We start from the raw sequence: 27,824 nt of genomic DNA, 5'->3' as shown, positions 1-27,824 counted from the left end.
TTCTGAGTCTCAGTCAGGATTAATTGAGCATCAGTTGTGTACCCCTATTATTGTTTGTTAACCTAGAGTCAAAATGCTAAATACTATACCTCATTGCTTTCTGTATGCTACGCAAGTCTCCTCTCTCTCTCTCTCTTGAACATCTAACCTCTCTGTTAAACACCACATATCTTATCTTCAGGGCCATTCTAAATCAGAGAAAAAATAGCCTTTATCTTTGCTGCAACAGAGTGTGAAACAGACACAGACACAGGATACATACAGTATTTTAATACAATGTCCATACAGTGATTTTGAAATTATATTCAAATAGCTAATTTTAGTATTATAATGCAATTTAGGAGAGATTTTACTTTTGAAGAACAAAATTAACATAATTATCATAGTTAGGAGTTGTTTTACAATATATAAAAGGAAAAACAGAATTGTTGCCAATGTACTATTTTACCCACAGTAAAGTTGGTTGTTTAGCTTAAAACTGCACTGGTTTGGTTTGGCTTTATAGGGTCATAAACAACATACATTTGTCCAAATATTCAAGAAAAAAGAAAGAAAGAAAAGAAACCAAAACAAAATACACAGGTTCAATCCAACATGGGACATCCAAAGACAGAGAAAAATGTATAATGAAATAAAATAAAACAAACAATAGACAGCACAAACATACTAATTATCCAACAATGATATAATTATATTATCAAAAATAATAATAATTGAAATTGAGTGTTAATAAATAATTCAGATTTTTGTAACTTAAAACCTCCTTCAAAAAATGAGTTTTGTTTTTGTTTTGTTTTTTTGTTGTTTTCTTTTTAAATAGAAACTTTATTAATCAGAATGCATCCCATTTCATCACAGTCCAAATGTTAACCATTGTGAATTGAAATATAACCAAGTCTTGTAACAGGAAATACAAAATAGACAGATGACAATTACAATAAAATACAATGAAATAAAATATAATGATAATGATAATAAAAGTACAGTAAATACATATATTAAAATAAAATAAACGCAACTCTATACGGTATCAAAAATGTTATCATAATAATCAATTATACTCTTTTTGTTTTGAAGAGATTTTAAACATTCCAGAAAATAATGAGAAAATAATGAGAATTTCAACATTTGTGAATAAAAAACTTACTTTTCAAAGAATGAGTTTTATTTTTAAATATGATGCTCTGACGACACTTCCGTTTTTCTTGTGGATTTTGCCGGCCGGCCTAACGTCAGATCCTGCCACTTCACCGCCAATTTACAAGGGTTGATTTGCGAAACGCTCGCGAGATCTTAACCATAACCGAACTCTAACTCTAACCTCGCGAGAGTTCGTCCCTCCAGTTTATCCAACCTAGCATTGCATTTTCTCTGCATTAAAGTAACATTTCATTATAACGTCAACCTGACCGACAGTGAGTAATTAACCGCTAGTCATTTGACTTTAGCGGGACTTAATTAACGGACACGGCGGTAACTTTGAACGGAAGGGACATTTACAGTTGTTGCAAACTGCGGTGACAGTTTCATCAGCAGGTCTTTCAGTGAAGGGAGGAGTCGTGCTGATGCAGAGCCCACCTCTGCTTCAGCTGTCTGAATGATAAATGAAGGAATAAGATGAGCAGGACTCAGTAAAAGACGTTACAGAGGGCAGGTACTCCTTAAAACCCATTTTATAGACTTGCTTTCATGTGATGTCTTTTTTAACCGTCTTTTTAAATCTTTCAACGATTTTTTTCTTCTCTCTACTGTATCTTGTCTTAACTTTACCTTATTTTTTGACTTTCTGAATGTTTTATTGCTTTCTTACTATTCTGCTATTGTTTTCTCTGTGAAAACACTTTGTAAACTCTGTTTTTAAACTTGCTATACAAGATATACTGGTACTCAAGTAAGGACAAACGTTTTTACTCCACCTTATTTACCAGTAGCATAATCTTGTGACTGTACATGTACAGATTGTACAACTTATCACTGTTTGTGTTACTAGTCAACGCTCCCACAGTCAGATCCAGCTGTTCTTTTTGCTGATGTCGTGTATTTGTCTCCATGTGTTTTTCTGTCTTTTTTCTAGTAAAGGCATTATACTGACCATGCTGCTGCAGAGGCTGACACTGTGTTCAAGGATCCCACCGGATTCCCTGAGACACGTACGCTGGTTGCTCACCAGACCACTGTTGCAAGGCAAGCAAGGCTGCAGTGCCACATTGTCACACTGTATATCCCATTTAAACACAGTCAAAATCGTGCAGTCTTTTCACATTTGTCACAGTTAATCAGCAGCCTTGATTACAGAAAACTAAACCAGAGCTTTTGATAGAAAGAGAAGATGCTGTTGTAATATGCTGCTGTTGTTTTATTAAAGTGGCTTGACAGAATTTTATTAGTAAGCTATTTTTCAAGCAAAAATGCTAAACATTTAACAGTTCTAGCCTCACAGTTTTGAAGATTTTCTGTATTTCTTTATTTTATGTGAGAATAATCTGAATATATTGTCCGACAAAATAAGCATTTTTAGGACACCACTTCAGACTTTAATTGAAAAAATAATCAACAGTCTAAGTGATAATGAAATGAATCATTAGCTGCTGCCCTAAAATCAACTGATTAAGTCTCTGGAAGTAATTTATCTGCTGCTGGCTCTAGATTTTTTGCTTTTCTCTGTTTGTCTTTTTTTTTTTTTGGCTATTGGTCAGACAAAACAAACAAGTTGAAGAGGTCACCTCAGGCTCTTGGAAACTGTGATAGGCTTTCAGTGTTTTTAAATACCTTTATTATTACTGTATGTTCATGATTATATCAACATAGTCAATAAAGTATGTGCAGACAGATGCTGTGAATTCCACAAATACACTTGATAAACTGCTGTTATAACATGCTGTGCTAACATTGACTGAGATGTTGTGCCTGCAGGGAGTTTTCTGACCTACTCCAGTCTGTACAAGACTTCATGGGCCTCTCTTTCTCCCTCTCTCCACTGTCTCTCTGCCCGTCTCTCTCATGCGCCTCATTGCTCCAGAGAGATGTGTAATGTCAGCACAGGCTTTTCTGCTTGCCCTGCTGATGTGGCAGTTTGAAGACTGTGTCTGTTTCCCAGGTTACAGATGGCAGGGACAGAGGGGGGGGGGGGGGGGGACAGACTTCACTATGTCTGCCTCAGTCATGTAATCAATGAGACAAAAACCCAGCAAAACATGCTTGTTTGCACAGTTATGTAATGTTTGCGATGTTTGGTGCATATATCAATATATTGATACATCAACTAATGTGTCATCACTTTTAAGTCACAGTTTTGAAACTGTGGAAACTGCTGCTTACTCCCCTACATTGTTTATTTCTTCTGATTACTACTTTTTACTCTGTCTTTTTTTCATTCTCAGATTTTTCTAGAAGAATTAACGGTCTGTGAAACCATAGTTTTCCTGTAATTTTCAGTGGAGTAAACGTTCACAACAAAACAGTGTGCTTCGCTTTTCTTTTTAAGCCATAATTGAACTGTTGCTCAGTGTTATTTCTTTTTAAATAGTGCAGACGAATAACATTTAAAAGAAGTGAAACACCTGCCCTGTTGATTGTTAAGGTAAAAGTTTAATCTCCTCCCTCTACACAGCTCCCCAGGGAAGGGCCCATGGCAGCTCCTTTGCCCACCGCGGTGAACTGCGCCAGGCTAAGAGGATTGTAGTCAAGCTCGGCAGTGCTGTGGTCACCCGCGGTGATGAGTGTGGTCTGGCTCTGGGGAGGCTGGCCTCCATCGTGGAGCAGGTGACCGGCACAATACAAACACAAGTTGTATTTATACAAAGCATAAAACAACATTTGGGTCCTGTAGAAAATTCTTGATAAGAAAGGATATCAGCAGCAGTTGCAAGCTTTGACAACATCAGCTACAGGGTCTATGATATGTAAATCCATCATCTACTGCACTTTATGTAGATTTGTGAACCAGCTTAAAACCATGTATATTTATATTATGAAACAGAGGCTCAAACATAACAGACCACCTTGCAAGGCAGCTGGATTTGCAAGATCTGGACATAACACGAGAATCCACGTTGTCAGGCTTCAAGTTATGCTCTTGTGTCCAATCAGTGTCCTATGAGGATTCTCATGTGATATCGTGAATCTAGCTGCCTCGTAAGGTAAGACAGTGATAGACAGATGGTTCATCCAATCACCTGCCAAGTATTTTTTGAAAGCACCCCCTGTTTTCCAAACTGTTTCCAAGGACGACGTCTCAGATGGTTTTGTGTAACAAACCGTCAGGCCCGTCAGGTTACCAACAAGCAGGAGGGAAAAGAAAATCCTTAAAGGGTCATATATTTAAAAAAAAAAATCTCACCTACCTCAAGTGGTATCTAGTTATTTAGAGTTTTGAGGTAATGCTTTTCTGAGATTTTTGCTGCTGTATTTGAAAAATTCAACAGAAACATCTCGTTCAGGATACATGTTTTGGTTACTCTAGAAATTCACAGAACATGCTGTGAACAATTTACATAGGGACTATTTCTTTGGTAGAAAGTAGTTCCAATGAAAACTGTTCAAAGTGAGGTCTGTGTATTATTAAGAGTAACCAGGACATTGTTTCTGGGACAAGTTGCTGTTTGGGGTGGAGGCAGACAACTTTGAGAGGGTTATCTCAATACCAAAATAAACATAAAAAATAAAAGACCAATGAAACAAACAAAAAAATCCTCATGACTAGCTACCACAAGGGGTAAGTGACAAGATATTCTGTCATTTGGTTGAACCGACCCTTTAAAGCACGCTCTTAAGATAGAAAGTAACAGTGGGCCCAGCTGTGATCCATGAGTCCTAATTGGTTGTCTTGTTGTCCAGGTGGCAATGCTGCAGAATCAAGGCAGGGAGATGATGATTGTCACCAGTGGAGCAGTGGCCTTTGGCAAGCAAAGGTTAAGACACGAGATCCTGCTGTCTCAGAGTGTCCGACAGGCCCTGCACTCTGGACAAAATCAACTCAAAGATATGGTAAGAAAAGTGGAGGAATGTGGTTTGAGTTGATCCTGAAGCATAAAACAACTCTTGAGTCAAATACAAAAGAAACTGTTGCTGCTGCTATCTGTGGGTTGAAACTTTTGTCATCCCCCTGTACACAAATGAGGTGGACACAGATAACTTGACTCAACCAAACATAGTTTTCTTCTTTTATGTGATATGTATATGTATATCAGTGGCGGCTGGTGACTCAAAAAATTGGGGAGGACAGGAGGAAAACCAACATGGACTCTTACAACAAACCGCATCAAACTATATCATTGTCCCACCTGATGAAATCAGAGGGGTGGGGGGCAATTTTATATGCCAATAAAACAATTTGCTTTCAAAAACAAAAACCCTTGCAAAACAAAGACCCTGTGAAAAGGCTGCTTCTTTAAAGACGTTTAGCATATACATAATGTCTCTAAACAAAGAAGTGCTCATTGCCGTGGAGTGGTTCAAATGTGTCATTTTACCAACAAAGTTAAATTCAAATTTATAGTATTGTTCTATTGTGACAACAAATTTATGTTCTCATCAAAAACAGACAACATATCACATGATTTACATGTGTTTCCTATGTATTTTCTTAGTATACAGAAATATATAAAGTACCACAAAGCTTATAATGTGATACAGGTTCAGATCAGTGCTGAATACTAGAAAGACGGAACACTAAAAACATTCACAGATCTAAAAGTGTAGGTTCACATCAGAAAGTATTAATGCATGTATCAAATACATGACTTACACACTCTTATCTATATGTACGATATACAAAATATAGTCTACAAAGCTGACATGTTAATGCTAGGGGTGTTAACATGAACACAAAACTCACGGTTCAGATCGTATCACGGATTTGAGTCACGGATCAGATCATTATTAGGATCAGTGAAAAAAAAGGGGGGGGGGGACAAATAAAACTTTGTTTTTCATATTTAAGATGTCCAATGTTTAAATAAAATAAAATAAAATATATAAAATATTCAATGCTCAGTTATTGCAATATGAGGCATGATACCTTCCTCTTTTAAACAGTAAATGAAACAGCCTCTGTCCACGTCATCAAAACTTAATGATAACAAACATTTACCGTTAACATCAGTTAGCAGCTAGATGCTAATTAGCTGCTCAGCTGCAGCACATTAAACAGCAGGTAAACAACTCAAATGTCACTTCGGACCGTTAGATGCTGGTTTGATTGTTGTTCCTCAAAATACCTGTTAGCAACATGCTGTCTGTCCATGACTTGTACTTACAGCAGTTTGTTTACTTCGTCTTAAATGAGACATTAAATTTTGCAATTAAGCCGCAGTTCATGTGCCTGCCGAACCGTGGGGGGGGGGGCGATCAGTAAGGAACACGGATCAACTTCAATCAGTTACACCACTAGTTAACACTTGTTATTCTAGTTAACTTTAAGCTTATTACTCAATATACGGCTCAGCTTAAAAACGAACTAAAGAAACTGTCAGAAGCAAGCAGCCAGACCTCCTGCACTCATTCACTAATCACACAACATCAACAGGTGACTGAACAACCACTCAATTAAAAACTGGATCAATTCTAAATGAATGAGCGAGTCCAGACATCTCACTGAAACTTCAACAAGCAAACTAACGTTACCCACAACACATTATATGATCTCTGCTGCATTCTTGTTAAGGAGATAAAAAACATAAAAAAGCCACATAGAGACATTTAACCATCAGAGATTAAATTAGCGACCAAAGAGACAGAGAGAGAGAGAAGCTTTATCTGACTCACATTATCTGATGTCTTTTTCTTTTTTTCATGGAGATGAAGTATTCATGTCATAATGTCCATTTGTGGCTGTTGGTCATCTTGTTTGTTAGTTAACAGAACTTTATGGCTGCTACTTAACCAGTCTGATATCATTAGCAACAATGACAAACAAGCTAACTCTCCTGGTTGTTTCTCCGGTTACTTCTCCTTCCGTGGATGTATAAAGAGTCCTTCAGGCTGTTACAACAAGCCAACTGTTGCATTGGCCAATGCAAGGAGCTATCTACTGCTGCTACTCTGCCTTACAGTGGAGAGAATTGAAGATGAAATCTGGAAACTATCATTGGACCAACTCGATGTCAATATTGCATTCTGGTTTTTGATTGGTAAGGGAGGACAGCCTCCCTTGGAGCGTCATTTTACATGTCATGGCCAATCACAGATTAGCATGAAAAAAAAGGAAATACATTAAGTCCAATGTAGGAGATCCCACCCTGCGGAGGTCAGCAGGCACCCGTCCTCCTCTGTCCCCCATTCCACCTCCACCAATGCCTCTATGGACCAGCCTCCACTGATATATTATTAGCATCAGTTCATACAGATTTTTGGTTATAACAGTTGTTTTCTATCATATCAAGACTACCTCCCACTCCGTTAGGTATTTCATATGTATGGGGAGTGTTGTGTCTCCGTGGTCAAGGTATACTGATAATAAGACATATAGAACCAAGGTTAGAGTGTAACCAGATGTTCTCTGAATTTATGTTGCAGTCTCTGCCAGTGCTTGAGGCCCGGGCCTGCGCTGCGGCTGGACAGAGCGGTCTGATGGCCCTATATGAGGCCATGTTCACCCAGTACAGCACCTGCACCGCACAGGTACTCACACTTCACAGCAAAATAATCATTTTGAAATGCTCCAGAGGCATCTCTAGGTATTTCATGCAGAGTATCTTTCGATCTTTTTCTCACTCACTTCCTTTTCTTAAATCTCTTCTCTCAACCCCTGTCTCCTTTCAGGTCCTTGTGACAAATCTGGATTTCCATGATGACCAAAAGAGGCAGAACCTCAACAGCACGCTGCAGGAGCTGTTGCGCATGAACATCGTGCCCATTATCAACACAAACGATGCCGTGGTGCCCCCGCCGGAGCCCAACAGCGACCTGCAGGGGGTAAATGTGGGTAAAGACAACATGGGGGCGATGCTGGTGATGGTGATGTTGGCAATGGCAGCAAAAAAAAAAAAAATCATCAGATACGGTGTTTATAGAGTGTAGAGATGCATCATTGTCATCTACACACACACTGAAACACCTCTGCCACCCTGCCTCACCTCATCAGCTCAGCCTTCAACCATTAAGGCATGTGCATGCAGGGAGGGGATGGATGGCAGTGCATGTAGTCACTGGGGAGGAGGTGCTGTCAGCAGGGAACGGGACTAACTTCTTGAGGTAGACGCCTCCTTTTTCTCTTCTCCTCCTGCAGAATTAACTAACACTTTTTCTAGGAGATAATTCCACCTCATTCTCTGTTTCAGTCTCCTTCAGGTCCTTTCAGGTATCCTTAACATTTTCATGCAAATATATTCATTACACAGTTAAAATAGTATGTGATATCACATTACCCATTGACGAAGTGGTGAAAAATAATCTTGGTTTGTAAAATTTGGGCTGATTGTACTCTTGACATCATGTCAGAAATAATTATATTGCAACCATTAATGGAAGTGTGTCTGAGGGATTCAGTTTAAAATACAAAAAAGATTTGCACTAGCATTATGACATACTAGATAAGTTTTCCTCTAAAGCATATCCTCTCAATTGAGCTAATAAAGCCAAAAGAAAGTTGGACTTGGGGGTCATGGTTAATTTAGCTTTTTCACTCTCCCAAGTTTGCCCTGATGAAGGTCCTGCAGGGTGACAGCTCGGTAGAAGTGAATGTTGTAGTTTTATAGTACATAAGAGACCATGTATTTGTTTCTATTAATCAGCTTACTGTCAGCCCTTAAGAAAGCACTCAGAAGGGTAAATGGCAGATGGCTGATTTTCTTCCACTGCTTCTGTCTTTAGGAGCTTACATCAGCAATTCTCTGCTCCTGTAGGTGATCAGCATTAAGGACAATGACAGCCTGGCGGCGCGGCTAGCTGTAGAGATGAAGGCTGACCTCCTCATCGCACTGTCTGACGTGGAAGGTATGTGTGTTACAACAACAGCAGTCTGGGTCAGCTGTTAGGTAACAACACCATCTGCCTGTGCTCTTCATAGGGGAAAAAAAAACACATCTCTCAGGGTCAACAGAGTCACAAGAGAGACAAACAAAGACCTTCTGCCTTCATGTTTGAAATTGATGCTGATGGGGTTGACACAAGGTGTTTGTGAGCACATACTTGTGTCGTGGCTGTAGGTCCAATCAGTATCAATCAAGTAGAAAACATGACTTCTTCACATTTATAATTTTGAACCACCTAAGCAGAGAAAACCAATGTCTTTAAGAGTAAATGAGAATAAATGGTTAACTCATAATGTTGATTTATTCAGTTTGATTTACATTTTGAATTAAATGTGAAATCACACTAGAAGTCTCATGTATGAACAAATAAGTGGTTTAAGACATGTTGATTTCTTAGGACTGTACAACAGCCCCCCTGGGACAGATGACGCCAAGCTCATTGACATCTTCTACCCTGGAGACCAGCAGTCCATCACCTATGGTACGAAGTCCAGAGTTGGAATTGGAGGCATGGAGGCTAAGGTATGTGGTGTTTATTTACATTCAAGTTAAAATCCTTATCTTAGTAGACATTGATCAGATGGGCAAAGTGCATGGTCATTTCTATGGATTTTCCACTACTTCAATTTTCTGCTCCCAAATTCCTAAATTGCAAGTAATAATATAACAATACCTAAATTTAGAAGTGCCTGGACATTGTGACTCAGTTGTGCTCTATAAATAAATTGACTTGACTTATGCAGAAAGATGAGAAGAGAAGTGTGGCCAGTCCTGAAAATGTTGTTTATTTGGTCATCTGGAACTTGTTACATAGTGTCTGAGATGAGCATTGTTATCCTGCTGAACCAATGTACAAAGTTAGTTGTAGCCTGTGTTCATATGTGACCATTTAATGACCGTTGCCTGTGTCTAAATTGACACAGCAAGCCAATATATAAAATATTATCATGTCTTTTATATATTGTAAGGTTCAGACATTTTAGTTAATCCATTTGCAAAGTAAAGACTTCAAGTTGAGACTCATAAGAGACCTTTAAAATTAAAATTTTACTTGTCTGTGTTTGTCTGCAGGTCAAAGCTGCCCTCTGGGCGCTGCAAGGTGGCACCTCAGTGGTCATTGCGAATGGCACTCACCCCAAAGTAACAGGTCAGGTCATCACTGACATTGTGGAGGGCAAGAAGGTGGGCACCTTCTTCTCTGAGATCAAACCTGCTGGTGAGTTCACCTGGGCTGAACGCTTCCTGTCTTAATCTGTCCCACGTTAGTATTATGGACCAAAGCTGTAGAGTCTTTAAGCTTTGACTGAAGTCTGTCCCGTACCTGCCACTTCACCAGGCCCAACTGTAGAGCAGCAGACAGAAATGGCACGCAGCACTGGAAGAACACTGGCATCTCTGCACCCAGACCAGGTGATGCATTGTTTAAGAACAATAGAAACTCTTGTGTTCAGTTAAATTACATCAGTGAACATTATCAGTATTTTGTAAGGTTTTCAGTATATTCATAAAAATGTGTGTGTGTGTGTATATGTGTATATATATGTATATGTGTGTTATAAACAAAAAGACTTAGTCCAAAGCCTACCTTTATCAGACACAGAAACACTGACCTCTTGTGGATAGATCTGCTATATGCTCAGCCTGTCTTTTATTTGCTTGTTCATGTTGTCAGAGGAGTGAGATAATCTGCCATCTAGCAGAGCTTTTGACTGAAAGGAAGGAAGAGATTCTGGCTGCCAACAAGATGGACATGGACCTGGCTGTCAATGCAGGTAACACAGTATCACAGACACAGTTTGTTTGGTGTTCTGAAATCATACAGCAGTGTAGAAACTGGCACTTTTGGGCAATGTTTGCAGCCTTATATTACCTTTTTAGGGATCCATGATATTATTTGAATTTATGAATTATTATGTTCTCAAGCACTCAACCATAAATTATATTGCTGAAAGAAAGTGTGCATATGTACCCCTGTAGTGTTTGAACTTGCTTCCAGAGAAGAATATGCTCATGTCTCCATAAACAATTTCTCATGAACAGATTTTTCCCTGGAAGGAAAAGAAATCATCAAATACATAAATATCATCGCCACATTAATATTGTGACATGAACTTACCTAAGAAGATATGATTTCGTAAAAAAAAAAAAGAAAGTCCTATTGGATTGAGTTATGATAATTAATTCAATCCATATCTCTCCACCAGAGGGCGACTATCACTTTCCCTCCCTATGTATGGCCTCAGATAATAAAAGTTTGATTCCATATTACCTGATAGCTAAGTGTAACCCTGTTCTCCTTCTCTCCACAGGCCATTTGCCACCTGCCATGCTGAAGCGTCTGAGCCTGTCACCAGCCAAACTTAACAGTTTGGCTATAGGTCTGCGTCAGATAGCTGTAGCAGCCCAGGACAGTGTGGGTCGTGTGCTGCGCAGGACCAGGGTGGCTCACAACCTGGAGCTGGAGCAGATCACTGTGCCCATTGGGGTTCTTTTGGTCATCTTTGAAGCTCGACCTGACTGCCTGCCACAGGTATACAGACAGAGCTGCCATAACACAGACCTGGCATTTTGAAATATTATATGAATTAGTTTTGTTTGTTATTTATAATGATGGTAATGCTAAAAACAAAGAATTTATTAAAATGCCATAGTTATAACATTTTCATTTGGAAAATTATACATATTCCAACGTTTTTCTATAGATGCTATTGTTGATAAAGTGGGACAGCTCTTGAGACTTTTCAGACAGTATATTCTTACACAAGAATGCCTAGGAAACAGCAGAATTAAGTCTTGAAATACCTGCAGTAATATCACAAACCCTGTATCTCTCTCCAGGTGTCAGCCTTGGCCATAGCTAGTGGCAACGCCCTCCTTCTGAAGGGAGGCAAGGAGGCGGCCAACACCAACCGTGTCCTCCACCAGCTCGCCCAGGAAGCCCTTTCCATGCACGGAGTCAAAGAGGCTATTCAACTGGTAAAACTAGTTTCCTACACATTTCTTGCAAGACAATACAAACTTAATGTAACACATTTTATTGACAGGAGAAACTCAGAAGTCTTGTCCGTCCATAATCCTTATAAGTGCAGCATATTCTTCTAGCTGATGTGTTTGCCAAACTTGTAATTGTTACTAGGTGAGCACTCGTGAGGAGGTGGAGGATCTGTGCCGACTGGACAAGATGATTGATTTGATTATCCCAAGAGGTTCATCCCAGCTGGTGCGAGACATTCAGCGGGCGACCAAGGGCATTCCAGTGCTGGGTCACAGCGAGGGAATCTGCCATGTCTACGTCGATGTAGATGCCAGTGTCGACAAAGTCATTAAGATTGGTCAGCAAAGACAAATTCATCGGCAAATAAAAAAAATCACTCATCAGTTCATTAAATGAGAAATTGTGACTATGGTACTGGTACTGACTGGGACTGGCTTTCTGTTTCTAGTCAGAGACTCAAAGTGTGATTACCCAGCTGCATGTAATGCCATGGAAACTCTGCTGATCCACCGGGACATCCTCAGGACGCCGCTGTTTGACCAGATCATTGACATGCTGCGCAATGAACGAGTAAAGAACCAAATTCATACACACTCAACATTAGTACAATAATTCACCAAAACATCTCACCATAGCTGATTTATTAGCATTGTGGCTCTCAAATTAAAATACACCAACATTTGATAGATATTAAAAAAAAAATTAAACTGCCTTGATCATTTTACAGGACTTTTTATGTTGTTTTTCTTCCGTGTGATGTCATTAGGTGAAGATCCATGCAGGCCCTCGGTTCGTGTCCTACCTGACATTTAGCCCGTCAGAGGCCAAGTCATTGCGGACAGAGTACGGTGACCTGGAGTGCTGTGTGGAGGTGGTGGACAGCATGCAGGAGGCTGTGGACCATATACACAAGTATGGCAGCTCTCACACGGACGTTATCATCACAGAAAACGGTAGGTGGCCCAGTCGGTTAGAGCCAGCATTGTCATCTTTTTTTTTTTTTTTTTTTGGTGGGCATGTCTGTGTGGAAACACTAAGGTTGTGCATTTTAAAATGGCAAAAAGCATGACTTGAAAGGCTGCTATTGCCCATAATTTTGGTCATATTCCACCTCACCATGCTAAAAGCCAGTTGAACACTCCATGCCTCTTCATGTAGGTGTCTCTGACATCCATCATTGTTTCCACTCTGCTCTCTTAAATTCCTTTCCCTGTCCATCCCGCTCTCTGCCACAGCGGGTAATGAGCAGTGACACCTTGTTGTCAGGATGAGTGCACAGCCTCCCTGTGTGACTCCAATGTAGAGGGCAGAGCGCATTTAAAATTTAAAGCAGATGATAAAACCTACTTTAAAAGACTCGTCCCTGTCGTTACTTTGGGTCGTGCTCACACACGTTTCTGTGTTTCAAGTGAGCCATCACTCTGCATCTCTCTAAGTTGTGTTGATGGAAACCATTATGTGCAGTATTGTCTATTGTCTCAAAGGATGTGGTCATATTGCACATGGACACATTGTCATCTCTATGACAGATTCATTTGTCAGGAAAGTTTTAGGAATATTATGAAATCTTGACAGAACTAAAGGTGCTCTATAAATATCTAAGGGAATATTCCCTTTTTGTTTGTAACAATTTATAATACATTAAATTGCTGTGATCACAGCAGGGATAGAAAAAGAGAATCTGGTACCTGATCCAGTACAATAAAATAAAGTCAAATAAAGACTGATGTATAAATTCCTCATGAAGTTACAAATACAGTGTGCAGAATATTTTACATGTTTCTTTAGGTGATCAGAATAAAGAAATGGTGAGCAGCATTTGAAACATACAGGAAAGTCAGCTGTTCACTTTTCTACATTGAAGAGTATTCTCACCTGCAGTGAAGGGTGTGCTGCTGCCATCTAGTGACCACAGAAGGTACCTCAATTAATTAAAATGTATTCAGTTTGTGTCAAAGTTGATTAGAGAGTGATTTGAATGATAGATACAATAGATATAAAGATACAAAACACAAATATATGGCAGATAAAATATATAGATAGATAGAAGATATATATATATTCAGGAGTTTAGAGAGCTAGATACACTGGATAACATATGGATAGAGAGATGTAAATATCAAGATAGATATAGACAGATTGAATACATAGATTTATTTGCACTATAGGTAGATGAATTAGACAGATTAGATAAAAACCTACCTTACTCCATGTGCACAAATTGCAGGTGATTTTATTTACTAATACAAAATTTAAGTATTTGCATCTATATGAGCTATATTTGGTTTTAGACCCATATAGCAACTGAAGAAGTTCTCCTGATGACATTCAAACCTATTGACTTACACTATATCTACATCTACTCATCCAAGATTATAGAAATGACCTGCAGATTGTGTTTTTGGGTTCACATGATTAAAGAGCTTACTGCACTGGGTGTGTAATATAATTGGGATTGAAGCGGCAGCAATGAATAATTGTAATTATGTTATGAATTTTCAGAATGATCTATGGTGTAACTACAATACGTGGCTGTCATTTTGTAACATTTTGTTCAATTTAATGCCTCAAATCAGAGATACAAGGTTATGAGCTAGTAGCACGAATAAGCTGTCTTTCTCTCACAGAGGACACAGCAGAGCAGTTCCTGCAGCAGCTGGACAGCGCCTGTGTTTTCCGGAACGCCAGCTCACGTTTTGCTGATGGCTACCGCTTTGGACTGGGTATGTGGTGGTCTTATCACCATATTGTCTGCCTTTTGTTATTCTCTCTCTGACAACTTTGGATTCACTCTCTTTCAACACAAGTGATACTGTTTACCATTCTCACATGCTGTCTTTCCCGATTTGTCTCTAGGAGCAGAGGTAGGTATCAGCACGGCGCGTATCCATGCCCGGGGCCCCGTGGGCCTGGAGGGGCTGCTCACAACCAAGTGGGTTCTGAGAGGTGATGGGCACACGGCAGCCGACTTCTCTGAGAACGGTACCATGAAGTACCTCCATGAAAACCTGCCTATCGGGCAGCCTCTAGCTGGGCAGAGGGACAGCAACTAGACCAGAGACACTTACCCACTCACTTGGCCTTAACAGTGGTCGAAAATTGTTTGCCCACCAGCAGTCTTGTTGCAAATAATGGCTGATGTCACTGTTTTAAACCTCTGAAGCGCACAGCATGGAGAGAGACGCTCAACACTCTAATGATCTATTCTATCAGCACAACTACACAGGTGTCTCTGTTCTACCTATACTGTTGTTCAGGGACTAAGAGTTTACAAAGGTTTAAGTTCTACCTCAGCTTGTGATACTAAGTCACCCTCATTGGCCCCGGCAGGAGGTATTTATGTGGTGATCACAACACATAATACCTCTATAGTTAGAAACTTGTGACCAAGAAGGGGGTTAACCATGATTACTTACTTTTAAGACAAACTGCACAATTGTTATTAGACATGCGTCAAAAGAAACTGAAGTTGGCAAGTTGTATCTTTTTAAATCTAAAGTATTTTTTTCTGTTCTCATAAAAACTCAAGTTGCTGCTGTAATTGAGTTATGTAACTGAAAGCTTAACTTTGTTGTAGCTGATTGCATTCACTCATTATCCACAAGGTTCATACTGATCGTACTGTAAGTGCTTTCTTTGTTCATGTAACATCATTTTTTTTCCCTTTTCTTTCTGTATTTTCTCTTACTTTCTTGATGTACAAACCTTTTACTTAAAGGCGCTGGTCTAGGTAATTTCAGACATGGACTAATACCACTATAAGTTTGCATTTAATAGATTTTTATTTTTAACTTTCTCTTAGTTTAACCAAATCCTGGTTAGTGACAGATTTTAAGACTTCCTGTAGTAAAACCTAATTACAGGATTGAAATTAGAATAAAATAGTATGTAATTATATAATATAGTAATTATCAGAAATTTATGAGATCTGTTATATAGTACTGCAAGTTAAAATACAATCCAACTTTTATGCATTGCTTTTCCTTACTTTTTTTTTTTTTATTTGATCATTGTTACAACTTGTTCTCATTTTTCCATGCTTTGCTGCTTGTTCCTTGTGGTGCCCAGAGCCTCTGTCAGAGCAGGAACAGTAATTGACAAGCTGCCTCCTTCAAGCTGGAGGGGAAAACGCGACTGCTTTTAAATTAAGCTCTGTAACATTCCAGCCTCTGAGCTCCTATCTGATGTCTTGTAATGCACACTTAAGGATTGGTTTGGATTGTTTTAATAGCACTATTGTAGAATTTTAAAAAATGTTAAAAAAGAATATTTGGAAATTGAAGTTCTTAATTTCTTTGATTTTTGCAGTTGAAATGTTGAGGGTTTTTTTTTTTTTACTCATATGTTCATCTCTGTCCTGGCACTAGTCTTTCTATTTTCACAAAGAACACAAATTAATGGGAAAAAAAAGTCTGATCTGAAAAACAGATGTCTAAAAAGGGCCTTTTTAAAGTTGCCCATAGGGGAATTCGCATTGCTGGAAGTGGGGCAAGGAAGATGGAAGACAATACTATAGAGGTTTAATTATCCAGCCATCAGAAATGAAAAGAGGGAGAAGGAGAACTGAGACTAATAATGGAATCACAGGCTTATGTTCTGGGTTTCTCTGTTTCTTTCTTTTCTTTCTCTCTTCTATCATCTAAAGAATTCATTCTCCAAAACGCACTACTTACCCTTCAATCAGCTTCCCATCACCAAGTCCAAAGGGTTCAGAGATAAAGAGGGAGACAAAACTCGGATCTCACTCTTTTGTCCTTTTTATGTGTGAAGCGATTGAAAATATCATCTAAATGACTTGAGGTAGAGAAGGAACAATCCAGGGACATTGAGTATTGCCTGTTTGGTGCATTGTGTTTTATGGAATTGTATTTTACAATATCAGATGCATCAAAGTTGTTTGCTACAGTTACAGTAGCTATTCAGGTGTACGTGTGTTTACCCAGTTGATATACAGTATTAACACCAGTTTTCTACTTAAGCATCAACAGGACACTGGAGAGTGTTTTCTTATGGAATTAGGCTTCAATTGCCAGGTTTCGAACTGGAATTCCTCTGTTTTATTCTAAGGTCTAGTAACTGCATGGTTTTGCATTGAAATATTCATATCTTTGCAATAAACTGTGACCCTGTGTGTCAGATTAAACAAAATTGTTCCCAATGTGTGTCATGCTCCACGTTTGAATCCAAGTCACCAACTGAAAAATGCTCGGTTCATAAATTCTTCTTGATTGTTTATGGAAACATCTAAAAATGTTAGACTGATGTGGAAGATGGCCATTACACTAGGAAATATATTGCCTTGTTGTCTTTGATCGCCCCAGTTTCATTCTTAGCTTATGTACACATTTTATGGCTTCTGAAAGTAATAAAAACCATCTGAACTAAGTGCAGATACCATTGTTAATTTTGCAAGGATATAATGCAAATCTGGAGATTTCACAACAAGGACGTAATGTTTTTTTTTAGCAAGGTTGTTTGCACAACTTTCAGGTTATTTGCCATCTCTTTTTATATGAACAAAGTTTGCATAGTCATAACCATATAATTTAAACTTGTTTTCTGAAGTCCTGTGTAAGTCTGAAATGCTTACTTTCTGTATTTGGTGGGTATTTGAAACCACTGCCCCTTCATGACCTTAGATCAACTTCCAGTTATGGCTGAGGCTGTGAATTTCCTCTCATCTCTTATCTAGCATTGCCCCCAGACCCCAGCTGATCAGATCCCATGTTGCACCCTGTTGATGGTGTGTTGTCTGCTGGGTATTGTTGTCCACAGATATAAAAAGGGTGATGAGGGCAAATCACTGGACTTGTACAGCAAAGCCGACAATCCTTTAATTGGACATTACTCAAGGCCAAAACTCATATTTCTTGTTGTGCTTGATCTTAAGAGACTCTCAAATGCACTCCCCACTGGGCTTCAATTTTTTTTGAATCAATAATTAATGGTCAAAGTTATTTATTCATGTGTATCTTTGCCAATTACGCAGCGTCTAATTAACAATTTCAATAATTGATATTTATTTCTGAAAGGGTTCAGTATCTTGGGCTGATAAAAAATGCATGAGCAGGGATGTGGACTGGGTTTTGTTTTTTGTTCTGAGAGAGCTTGATGCTCGGGGCTAATACCAGGCCACTTTGACTCCAACTCTTTGAGTTGGCACTGGCCCTGTGATGTGGATCTAATATGGGCATCTTTCATGGACCCAAAGCACTCACTCTGTACCATGTGATCTCATAAAGACTCCTACATGCCCATCCTCAGATACTCTTTTTTATGGTCTTTAATATCAAACTTCAAAGAATAAGCTTCTGTTTCCTTGATAATTTTTCTTTGTGTATGCGGAATGACGATATCATGGCAAACTGTAAAAAACTCTTGGTCTTACCAGGACCTTGGTGGTTACATTTCTGTATCTAACTCTGTGGCCTGATGAAACTAAAGTTCAATCACCATACTAAAGAGAGAAATATCCCTTAGATTTATGACAAGCCATATCCCCCTGATCGTTTGATAGTGACAGCTGTAGTAGTCAATAGAAAATTAACAAAGGCTCCCTTTAGTTGACTTTCATCAAGTTTTCGTTTATTGTGATTCCAGTAGGATGTGAGGTTGGGGACTGGCGAGGCAAACCATTTTGCTATAGGACAACCAAAGCAAAAAAGATCATATTTACTGTGAGCATTGCTTGAGTTGAGGAGCAACTTTTACCCAACAATGTAAAGCAAACTAACAAAACCAGAACCCAACATCAGACGCACCAAAGCCACCATCAGAATGTATGATTTCAGGTTTGGACACCACAACACAGCGTTGAGACCACACTGAAACAGTGCAGGCATTTGAAGAACAAGAGGGTGGGAAGCTTAACGATGAGGCTCGGTAAGGGTAAAAAAGGAGAGCTGGAAATCAGTTGATATCAGTGACACGTCTCAGAGATCCAATGGTGGGACTGTTGCTTCCCCACTCACTGTGTCTCCTGTACTCGCCAGGGCGCAAGAAGTACTGGCGTCCCCTGTAATGTGGGTGTTCATGTAGAATCCAGTAGCCCTCCATAACATTGACAGATGAGATGTCACGGGTGTGGAAACGCTCATGCAGATCTGGGCAGTCATCCATTAGCTCCATATTCTGGCCTGCAAAGTCAGATCGCTCAAATATCTTCATCCTGTAGTTCCCAGCATACTAGGGAAGAGAGAATAAGATGAGACATTTAAGGTAAACATTTGTTCAACTTTATATTACCACAGTCAAGAATAACTTTGCAATTAGACATAAATTTATAGACAAATTTTTGTTTTCCTGTACTTGTCCTAATCCAAAGATCCAGTCTATATTTTTCTTTTTGTCTTGACACAATTTAACTGAAGTTTTAGGTCAAGCCACAAAAATGCATTTTTAAAATAGCCACAGGTACTGGCACTGAGTGGTGAAAACAGTAGGACTAGGCTTGGGAACTAAATGATCCTAAACTGGCATTTCTACAGAAAACCTTCAGTGAGGATACTGCTGCAAACAGGCTAGGGCATCAGTTAAAACTCACAGGTGGCACCATACGGCAGGAGCGGATACAGTCATTGAAGCCTGCCCAGCGCTGGTAGTCGGGGTACTCGCCCTTGTGCAGCATGTACTGGTAGCCGCCATAATTGGGCTTCTCGTAGGCCACCCAACAACCGCTGTCCACTTTTATAGAGTTACAGCGAGTGAAGAAGTTTTGCATCTCAGGGCAGTCAGTGCTGCACTCATAGTGACGACCCTGGAAGTTCCTGTCTTCGAAGAAGGTAATCTGCATATGATGGATGGGTGGACATTGTTATTACAGGGCTATGCAAAGGACAAACTAACACATGCTTTAAATATATGACTATTTAACTGCCCTTCAGCCGTTGAGACTCTTACAAACAATAAATTTAACTGAAATATATTAGTGTGCTTGTTATTGTCAACCCTACATTTTAGTATTCTGCACCAGGTTTGCAAGTTAGCTTTATCTAACAAAGTTCTTGTACGGAATGATTGCAAGTGAAGAATTTTGGAACAGATGAGCTTAGGGGAGTATGAAAAAGTGTCCCAAATGATGTACCAGAGGCAAAGTTGAAAAAAATTCAGTATATAGCATGTGGTATATTTTAATAAAGAGGAAAATGTCTTTAAGGCTTTGTCAAAAGTTCTTGGCCCATTTTCACAAGACTTCAAGCTCAGTTGAATAATTGCAATTCTCACTACCCTCAACTGAAGACAAAGCCATAATTTAACAGATTATTTCTTGTTTTTACTTTTACTCTGCATATTTGTAATTTCAGTTATTAGATTTTTACCACAATTCTTTGCAGTTTTTAGCATTTTCATGTGTATGTTATGTAAATATGCACAAAATCGACCCATATGGTTCTACCCACAAAAGGTTGAGTTATCGCTTATTGAGTGTCTTTGTAGCATCTCTCAATTAATCTACCATTTTCAAGTTATTTGCCCCTAAGATGCACATGACTGTGCTATTTGAGTTGCTGTTACTATGTAGATATTAAATTGCTCGCTTACCTTGCCCATTGTAACTGTGTTAAGTTCAGATCAGATCAGACATCGGGCTGTACCAGACCTCTTTATAGACCTTGCTGGGATCAGGGCTTTGCAAATGTGAAACAAAGCTTTGTCGTGTCAGCACAGTACGCTCTATAGACTGCACAACACTACAGGGCTGGTGAACTGCAGCAGTCGCTTTGTCTCTATCAAAGCTCTGCCTGTCTGTGGAAAATACTGTACAGCTGCACTTTCTCAAAGTGCTACAATAAGAGTTGCAACATCTGCCTTTATTGGCATGAATGCCACAAACCTACATGCAGACTGTGAGGATAGACAGGGCAACAAAGACAAAAGGTTTGGTTTGTTTTGCTAGGCATCTGACAGTTCACTTATCACAGATACACAGATCACTTAAGCAGCAATAGGCTTTTATAGTTTAAAGATAAATGCTAAGCAGGAAGTGAATCTGCTTCTTGGCCAGAGTATTATTGTACTTCAGACTCAGTGTTTACATCTTGCATGGATTTGCTGAAATAAGCTCACAAACCACATTGTTATTTGAAAATCAAGCATTTAATGTACATTTGAATTGCGCAGGAGTGGAATTTACATGAGAGTTCTCATCCTCCTGAATGAGCCCACCATGGGGTTGTGGCAGCCCCAGTCACCACAGGCCCTATACTCTCCAGGACGCAGGAAAAACTGGCGTCCCCTGTAGTTAGGGTGCTCGTAGAAGATCCAGAAACCCTCCAGGATGTTGCAGGAGTAAATGTCATGGTGATGGAAACGGTCATACAGGTTAGGGCAGTCATCCATGAACTCCATTGTGTGTCCCATCAACTCAGGCCTGTTGAAGATCCTCATCTTGTAGGATCCTCTATACTGTGTGTGAAAGTAATTGGGACATAATTATTATGCTATTTTGGTAGGTGTGAACTCTAGAGAGCACTTTAGTAGAGCTATCTGCCCTGAGCTGATCTGTTTAACTTTGAATTCAAGTGACTACTTGATTTCTTTAAGTAAGTATAGATGAGAATGAGCAACAACTCGTTCAGAGCATGACAGGATTAGATTTTTTTCCTCCCTAAACTGCCAGAAACACTCAATGTGACTTACAGAATCAGAATGAAGGCATCAAGTCTTATGGGGGTGTATTATATTCCTTTTAAAGGCTGACTGGGTCTCCTTGTGGGCCTTGCAACAGAGACTTTTATGCTATGACCTGCCTGAGTATCTATAAATGACATCAAAAGGCCGGTGATTGACATCCATTTCTAAAGCGGCATTTGATGTACAAGGTGAGCAGTGGGGGGTGGGGGGACTACCAATCCTATCCGTCTGTTTGATTGACTTACAGGGGGGAACATCTGGCAGGAACGGATGCAGTTGTTGAAGCCCATCCAGCAGTGGTAGTCAGGGTACTCGCCAGGGGCGAGGATGTATTGGTAACCCATGTAGTGAGGCTTCTCATAGGCCACCCAGTGACCACCACTGACACGGATGGAGTTGCAGCATTTGAAGTGCCTGAAGGTATCCATGCAGTCACTGCTGCACTCCCAGTGGCGGCCCTGGAAGTTGCGGCCTTCGTAGAAGATTATCTTGAATGAAAAGGAGAGAGAGGCATGTATCACTCAAGATGGTGTTAGGTACATAGATTGACTGGTTGCGATACTCATGAATGGGCTGTAGGGGACACTGCTCTCCCTTGAACAAGCTCAATTACTTTTTCAGAGCCCTTCCACACTCTTCTGCACATTTGCTTGACTGGTGAAAATGAAGGCAAATTAAACTCGTTTTCAGCTGACTTTTATTTGAAGCACAATGTATACTTGTCCAAACTGAACACTGTTGACTTCTCAAATTTAGGGAGAGAAGCTCAAGAGACACGTTCCCTTTAAACACCTATATGTTTTTATAGGTTTTCCCCTCAAAAATAAGTCCTCAAGCATTAGCAATCCAGCATAATTTCTTGTAGCTAATATTTCTTGAATAAGTGGTTTCGCTACCTCTCTTCACTTCTGCTGCATTTACTATTCCTGTTACAATATTTAACGCTTGTTCCCAAAATCATGCCATTTTCCTCTTTCGCTACTCCATTAAAGCTGTTTCCATATTGCATGTGAGCTCATACCTTCCCCATGGTTGCAGAGCAGTGGATGTTTGCGCATCATAGCCATTGCCACACTTACAGGTCCTTTTATACTCTCCCACTGACAATGAGGCCTCTGACACGTCAGGGACTACTACTCTTTACGTTTTTAGATACCAGCTACTGTTCCCTTTGTCTGACAGCCCGTGGGTAACTTATCTCCTGTCTGCTAGAGTTTACCTATAGAATTGACACCCCCCCCTCCCAAAAACGAACCCCACACAAGTGCTATTCTGTGTATGGATGACCCTTGTTCAGCTATGACCTTGTGATGAAGCCTTTTGAAATATCAAACAAAGGCCCTTTAGGTATGTGGCCCCCCAACAACAAAGCCAATGAAGTGTACAGTGGGTTAGGTCATTTCCATCTCTGGAAAATTGTAACAGTCACTTTTTATTCAGTCTCAGTTTGGATTGGTGCGTTCCCTAAGTGGTACAGGTCACAGTATAATTGTTGTTCAATTCCTGTTAGGGTAAGTGATGCTGATACCATGGACTAAGTCAAGCTTTTGTGTTGATGTAATCTACAGTGATCTGTTGTCTTTTTTGCTTCCATAGCCTGCAGTTGTACTATGATGCCAGACGGGACTGGTCTGTTTGCAGATGTACAGACAAAACTGCTCAGTATGTGTGATATAAAAGGAGGGGTTTGGGGCATCTGTGTGTTTCTGTCTTTGTATAAAGTGATAGATGTTTGGACTTGAGTCTTTGGCTTGTAAGCATAGCCCAGAGCTGAAGGGGAAAAGGCCAGAAAGAGTTGCCGCCATGCATTGTGTTCCCAAAGCCCAGCTGTTGCCAGAAAGGTCAGTCTCATCCTTTAGCCTTTCATCAGGATAAAGAGCAAGCGCCCCCTCTCCACTTTGTGTGCTTTTTGCAGCTTCAACTCTGTAAAAAGGCAAATGTTTTCAGAAAACACAATAGCCATTATGTTCCTGGGCAAAACACTGCTACTGTGGTAGTATATCCAGAGCCATATGACACTGTCTCAGTGTTAAGGAACAGCGTTGATAAGCTTTTGCTCCTTTGATCATTCATCGACTTGAAACTCTCATAGGCTTCAATAGGTTTCATGTTTGAAGCTGCACTCTTTTTCTATGACATAAATAGATCATTGATATCCTTTCATCACACCGTGCAGCGTAATTGTGGCAGATTATCAGATGGGATGTTGTTTTGTTTTGTGAGTTTCTGGAGCAAATATTTACTCCGGGAGGAAAGGTTTTATCAGAACATATAAGAAACAAATGTTTAGATTTTTCTCATATGTTCATTCATAGATTAATGATTTCTTTCATCATGTGTATTAAATGTAACATCTTTTTACTCAGTCTTGATGCAAGAGGGCAGCAGAATGACAGGGAAACCATACTTTGGCTGGAAATCACTTGTTCAAGCTGTGTGTGATACAGTGGTGACTATTTGCTCTGTTGAAGTGTCTTAAAGCAGGAATCTGGCAGCTCCAAGGCTGCTGCTCTGTAGCTCAGCTTGACCTTTGACCTTTGTACTGAGGGGGGCATGTAACTGAGGTGCAATACAATGTTTGAACCAAGCCATATTAAAAAAAAAATCTGATTGCCACTGCCATCATTGAGATTGTTCTCGTTTTCATCACTGAGGAACATCAGCTAACCCAAACTCATTAGTCGGGACCTTGGCTCTCTCCATGTCTCTGTGGCTTCCAGAGGGAACCATGTTTCCCAGGCTCTCAAATGATCATCTTTAGCTGTGCTACAAGACATCTCCTCCCCACCCTGAAGGGAAAGTAACATCACAGAGGCCCTTGCCTGCTTTCTCAGTTCCCCCTGGAGGAGAAGAAAGCTACCCGCTGTGGAGCATTCCACTCTTCATCTCAGAATGATGGAAGAAAAGGAAAGGAGAAGGGAACAGAGTGGGGGGCTAGATTTGCAGCTCCATTGTGTCCGAGGATCTCATTGTGCAATCTGTGTAATCGTGTGGGAGATGACGACACTATTAGCCCGCAGAATGACTGTCAGTTGGGGACCTCTGTGATTGATGTGCACCCCACAGAGATAGGAGAAACTTTGACAGATAGCAACCCCAGCACTAGTTAACTTGCAACCTTTTTTCATCTATCCAGCTTCCAAAAGAAAAACCCATTCGTGTAGTTGATACCTAATTAGAATTTGAATGTGCAATTCACTCAGTAAAACACATTTCAGGTCAGAGGAGACTTACTTCAATTCAAAACAAACCTTATTCCAAACCGTGGTCTCCCTGACCCTGGTATATACAATAACTCTCACCCCTAAAATGTTGTAGGGAGAGATAGGAGAGCAGCCGTGCTTGCAGTGCCTCCAATGTGCTCTTTTACTGAACAGTCATTACAAAAACACTATGGGTGTAAACAAGGGGTCTATGTGAGTTTTGCTCCTGAGAGCTAGCTAATCTGGTGCTGAAAGTGTGGTATGATCGGAAAGCGCTCGCCAAAAAGCCTCCCACGCCGGGAGTAGAATGAGGACCTCTCTTTTGCTGAGAGATCATCCTCTCCATTCTTTCTGTCAGAAAATCTCCAGGCATCCTCCCTCTCTTGTCACTGCCAGCGCACAGGCTCTATCGGGATTGCCAGACGCAGGAGCCACTATGAGCCTGTGCCAGGGCCAGGATTTACCGCGATGCGTCTGATGTGCTCCATCTTTTTGCTGGGGGATAATTAAAAGAGGAAATGGTGTTGGAAGAACAGAGTGGAAAAGCAGGAGGAGGGGGCTTGGACTGAGCAAATGGATGCAGCTGTCAATTATGTTGGGTTGTTGATATGTTGTTTGTTTTCCCTTCTCTGAGATTTTTGTGTTGAACTGTTCCCCATCAGGATTTAGTTTTAAAGTTTGTGGTAAATCTCCAATCCGTACATGTAATTAAAAATCATTTAGGCTAATTAAGAAGTACTCTTAGCAATGAAATCACTGTGAATTTTTTTTTTTAAATTTTGATTCTGATGACCTGCAGGTGAACACTTCCCCAACGAAGAACTCATAAACATCTCACATTCACAATACATTTAATATTCTGTATGTTTTAAACCCTCCTATATGTACAATTAATGCAATTTAGGTTTTTAAACTTTATTGAGCTTTTTATTTAATATATTTAACTCTGATGTTTCAGAAATGATGCTCATATCTAGAAGAAGAACTAGAAGATTTACACACCAGTGCCACACATGGCACTGGAATCGTGTTACTTTAAATATCACAGATTTAAATAGCAGTTCTTCCTTTTCGTCAAGTATTGTCAAATTAAAGTTGAGCTATCAAGTATGTTGGACTAACCACCACATTCTTGTGTATGGTGGATTTTTCCTCAACATGCAGCAGTTAGAACAAGCTGTCTTTCAGGAAACCTTAACTGTTCAAATCATTCAATGATCTTGCTTTATTTGACTAAATCGATTTGAGATGCTCCACCATACAGCATGACCCAAACTCTGTGAAAAGCAGGACAACTCCTTCGTCTCTCAGCAGACACACTGGGGGGAGTGATGGCTTTTAGTTGCTCTCACTCCTCATCTCCACGCTCTGTTTTGACGTGGCGTGTCTCCCATGCCCCAAAGCTTTAAAGGTTTAAAGAGCAACTTTTCATCCTGTAATCCAGGTGCCTTTCAAACAAGTCATGCTGTTTACTGACACATGACAAAAAAGTTCAACCCCCTCTCATCTCTCTGCTTACAAGACTGTAACTCACCTCAGAGCCTGGTAGTCATTCCTCCAGAGCGCCCTGAACAAACAGTCTCAGCGAGAAAGGGGCTCCTGCCTTTCACCACTCACTAAATTTGTAATCAGATGTGATACTGTTGTTCACTTCTTCAAATTTGTCATCAAAGCAAATGTGTTCTGACAACAGCTAGTGACAAGTGCACCAGAGGAGAGGCAGCAAATCAGCTTTTTCATACTGCATATCAATTATTGATCATGTTGCCCCCCCACCCTACCCCTCCTCCCCTCCCCTCCCTCGCTACCCCAGCAAGTAGACACCTTGTGATAATGAAATACATCAATTTAAAAAATAAATAATAAACTGGGGTCGGCTCCATTGTTGCAAAGCTTTAAGAGCTTGATTGACTGCCTGCACATTTTCCTCGTTGGCAGTCAGGCAGATCAAAGGAGGGTTCCTCTTATTGCCCAAGGCCACTTGCAATTTATTTAGAGGAGCTGTGCTGCTGTCCCAGCAGGTAACATTATTGGGCAGAGACACTCAGGATAATCATAGCTTTGAGGTGCCTCTCAAATCCCACCTCTGCTGGCTCTATCATGCATGCGAAAAAATACACGCATATGATTTACAAAAACCCTTCCTTATTATACTAAATTAAGCAGTAGATAAGACTACATTAATATCCTCACATGGAATATCCACTTGCTCAAAGGCAGTGACCTTAGTTGCCCTAAATATGTTAGGTTATAATGGCTTTGGCTATATATGTCAAGATGTATTGGATTGGATATTTTTCACTTTAGAAGCGATTACTATTTAATTTTTATGTTATGTATTATATTATATTTCTCGAACAAAATAAGTCTTCAGATATATAACAATCTACAGTATCAGTTTACAGTATTTTCACAGGGGAAAATGTTCCTTGATGTGACGAGACATAAAAACATTTTTGTGCCAAATTATGTATGAAAGACTTAAGTCATTTGAGGGGATAAACACGTGGAAGACAAAAAGTGCAAGGTTGCATCAGTTACATGAACAAGTCACATTTTTATGGGAAAATATTGTTTGTAGTGCATGGCACCTTGATAATGTTACTTGGATTTCCAGTTTTTCAAAGGCCTTTTCTGTGCACCACATTAATAATACACAACAGAGCATAATGACGGGATGTTTTTTTTTTTTTTGTCCAGACGCACGCGATTGCTTATGAGCTCATAATTTAAAATAATAAAGGTCTTAGATCACTTTCTCACATGACACACTTAAAACAACATATTGTAGTTATTAAACAGGTTTATGTGTGAGGTATTTTTTATATCACACATTTACAAATAGGCTCCCAGAAAAAAATCTGGACTCTTAAATTCCACAAGAGATTCAGTTTGATCAGATTAAGATATATTATTGTCAGCCTGACAAACAAAATCTTACAAAGAAAGTGAAAGTGTATTTGAATTGTTTTGATTACAAAGAAGTTTGTGCATTGCAGCTGTTTAGTCCTTAAGAATAAA

General features: G+C 39.8%; 3 protein-coding genes across 6 annotated transcripts; 1 reads left to right on the top strand and 2 right to left on the bottom strand.

Moving 5' to 3' along the window:
• Nucleotides 1-1,285: 1,285 nt before the first annotated feature.
• On the top strand, nucleotides 1,286-17,125 carry aldh18a1 (aldehyde dehydrogenase 18 family, member A1). 4 transcript variants are annotated; one of them, XM_042397241.1, is made up of 19 exons: nucleotides 1,286-1,654; nucleotides 2,075-2,184; nucleotides 3,611-3,762; nucleotides 4,837-4,986; nucleotides 7,516-7,620; nucleotides 7,762-7,920; nucleotides 8,844-8,934; nucleotides 9,370-9,494; nucleotides 10,044-10,188; nucleotides 10,309-10,382; nucleotides 10,645-10,744; nucleotides 11,282-11,502; nucleotides 11,811-11,948; nucleotides 12,109-12,304; nucleotides 12,416-12,537; nucleotides 12,734-12,920; nucleotides 13,849-13,885; nucleotides 14,595-14,690; nucleotides 14,824-14,915. In XM_042397241.1, exons 2-18 carry the CDS (start codon nucleotides 2,094-2,096, stop codon nucleotides 14,668-14,670), a joined length of 2,169 nt encoding a protein of 722 aa, XP_042253175.1. In that variant the 5' UTR covers nucleotides 1,286-1,654; nucleotides 2,075-2,093; the 3' UTR covers nucleotides 14,671-14,690; nucleotides 14,824-14,915. The 4 variants fall into 4 exon arrangements, with proteins under 4 accessions (XP_042253175.1, XP_042253176.1, XP_042253174.1 ...); XM_042397240.1 differs by lacking the exon at nucleotides 13,849-13,885 and having other exon boundaries at nucleotides 1,288-1,654; nucleotides 7,762-7,914; nucleotides 14,824-17,125; XM_042397239.1 differs by lacking the exon at nucleotides 13,849-13,885 and having other exon boundaries at nucleotides 1,288-1,654; nucleotides 14,824-17,125.
• Nucleotides 17,126-18,655: 1,530 nt separating this feature from the next.
• crygmx (crystallin, gamma MX) lies at nucleotides 18,656-20,585 on the bottom strand. Its single transcript, XM_042397243.1, has 3 exons — nucleotides 20,509-20,585; nucleotides 19,511-19,753; nucleotides 18,656-19,152 (listed from the first exon to the last, which is right to left on the bottom strand). Exons 1-3 carry the CDS (start codon nucleotides 20,515-20,517, stop codon nucleotides 18,877-18,879), a joined length of 528 nt encoding a protein of 175 aa, XP_042253177.1. The 5' UTR covers nucleotides 20,518-20,585; the 3' UTR covers nucleotides 18,656-18,876.
• Nucleotides 20,586-21,096: 511 nt separating this feature from the next.
• Nucleotides 21,097-22,667, bottom strand: crygmxl2 (crystallin, gamma MX, like 2). The gene is made up of 3 exons (XM_042398095.1): nucleotides 22,622-22,667; nucleotides 21,846-22,120; nucleotides 21,097-21,372 (listed from the first exon to the last, which is right to left on the bottom strand). Exons 1-3 carry the CDS (start codon nucleotides 22,665-22,667, stop codon nucleotides 21,097-21,099), a joined length of 597 nt encoding a protein of 198 aa, XP_042254029.1.
• Between the last annotated feature and the right edge of the window lie 5,157 nt (nucleotides 22,668-27,824).

Source organism: Thunnus maccoyii, chromosome 20 (genome assembly GCF_910596095.1).
Source record: "Thunnus maccoyii chromosome 20, fThuMac1.1, whole genome shotgun sequence".
Taxonomy (NCBI): Eukaryota; Metazoa; Chordata; class Actinopteri; order Scombriformes; family Scombridae; genus Thunnus; species Thunnus maccoyii.
The sequence above is the reverse complement of the archived record's forward strand: the minus strand, read 5'-3'. Positions and strand labels throughout refer to the sequence as shown.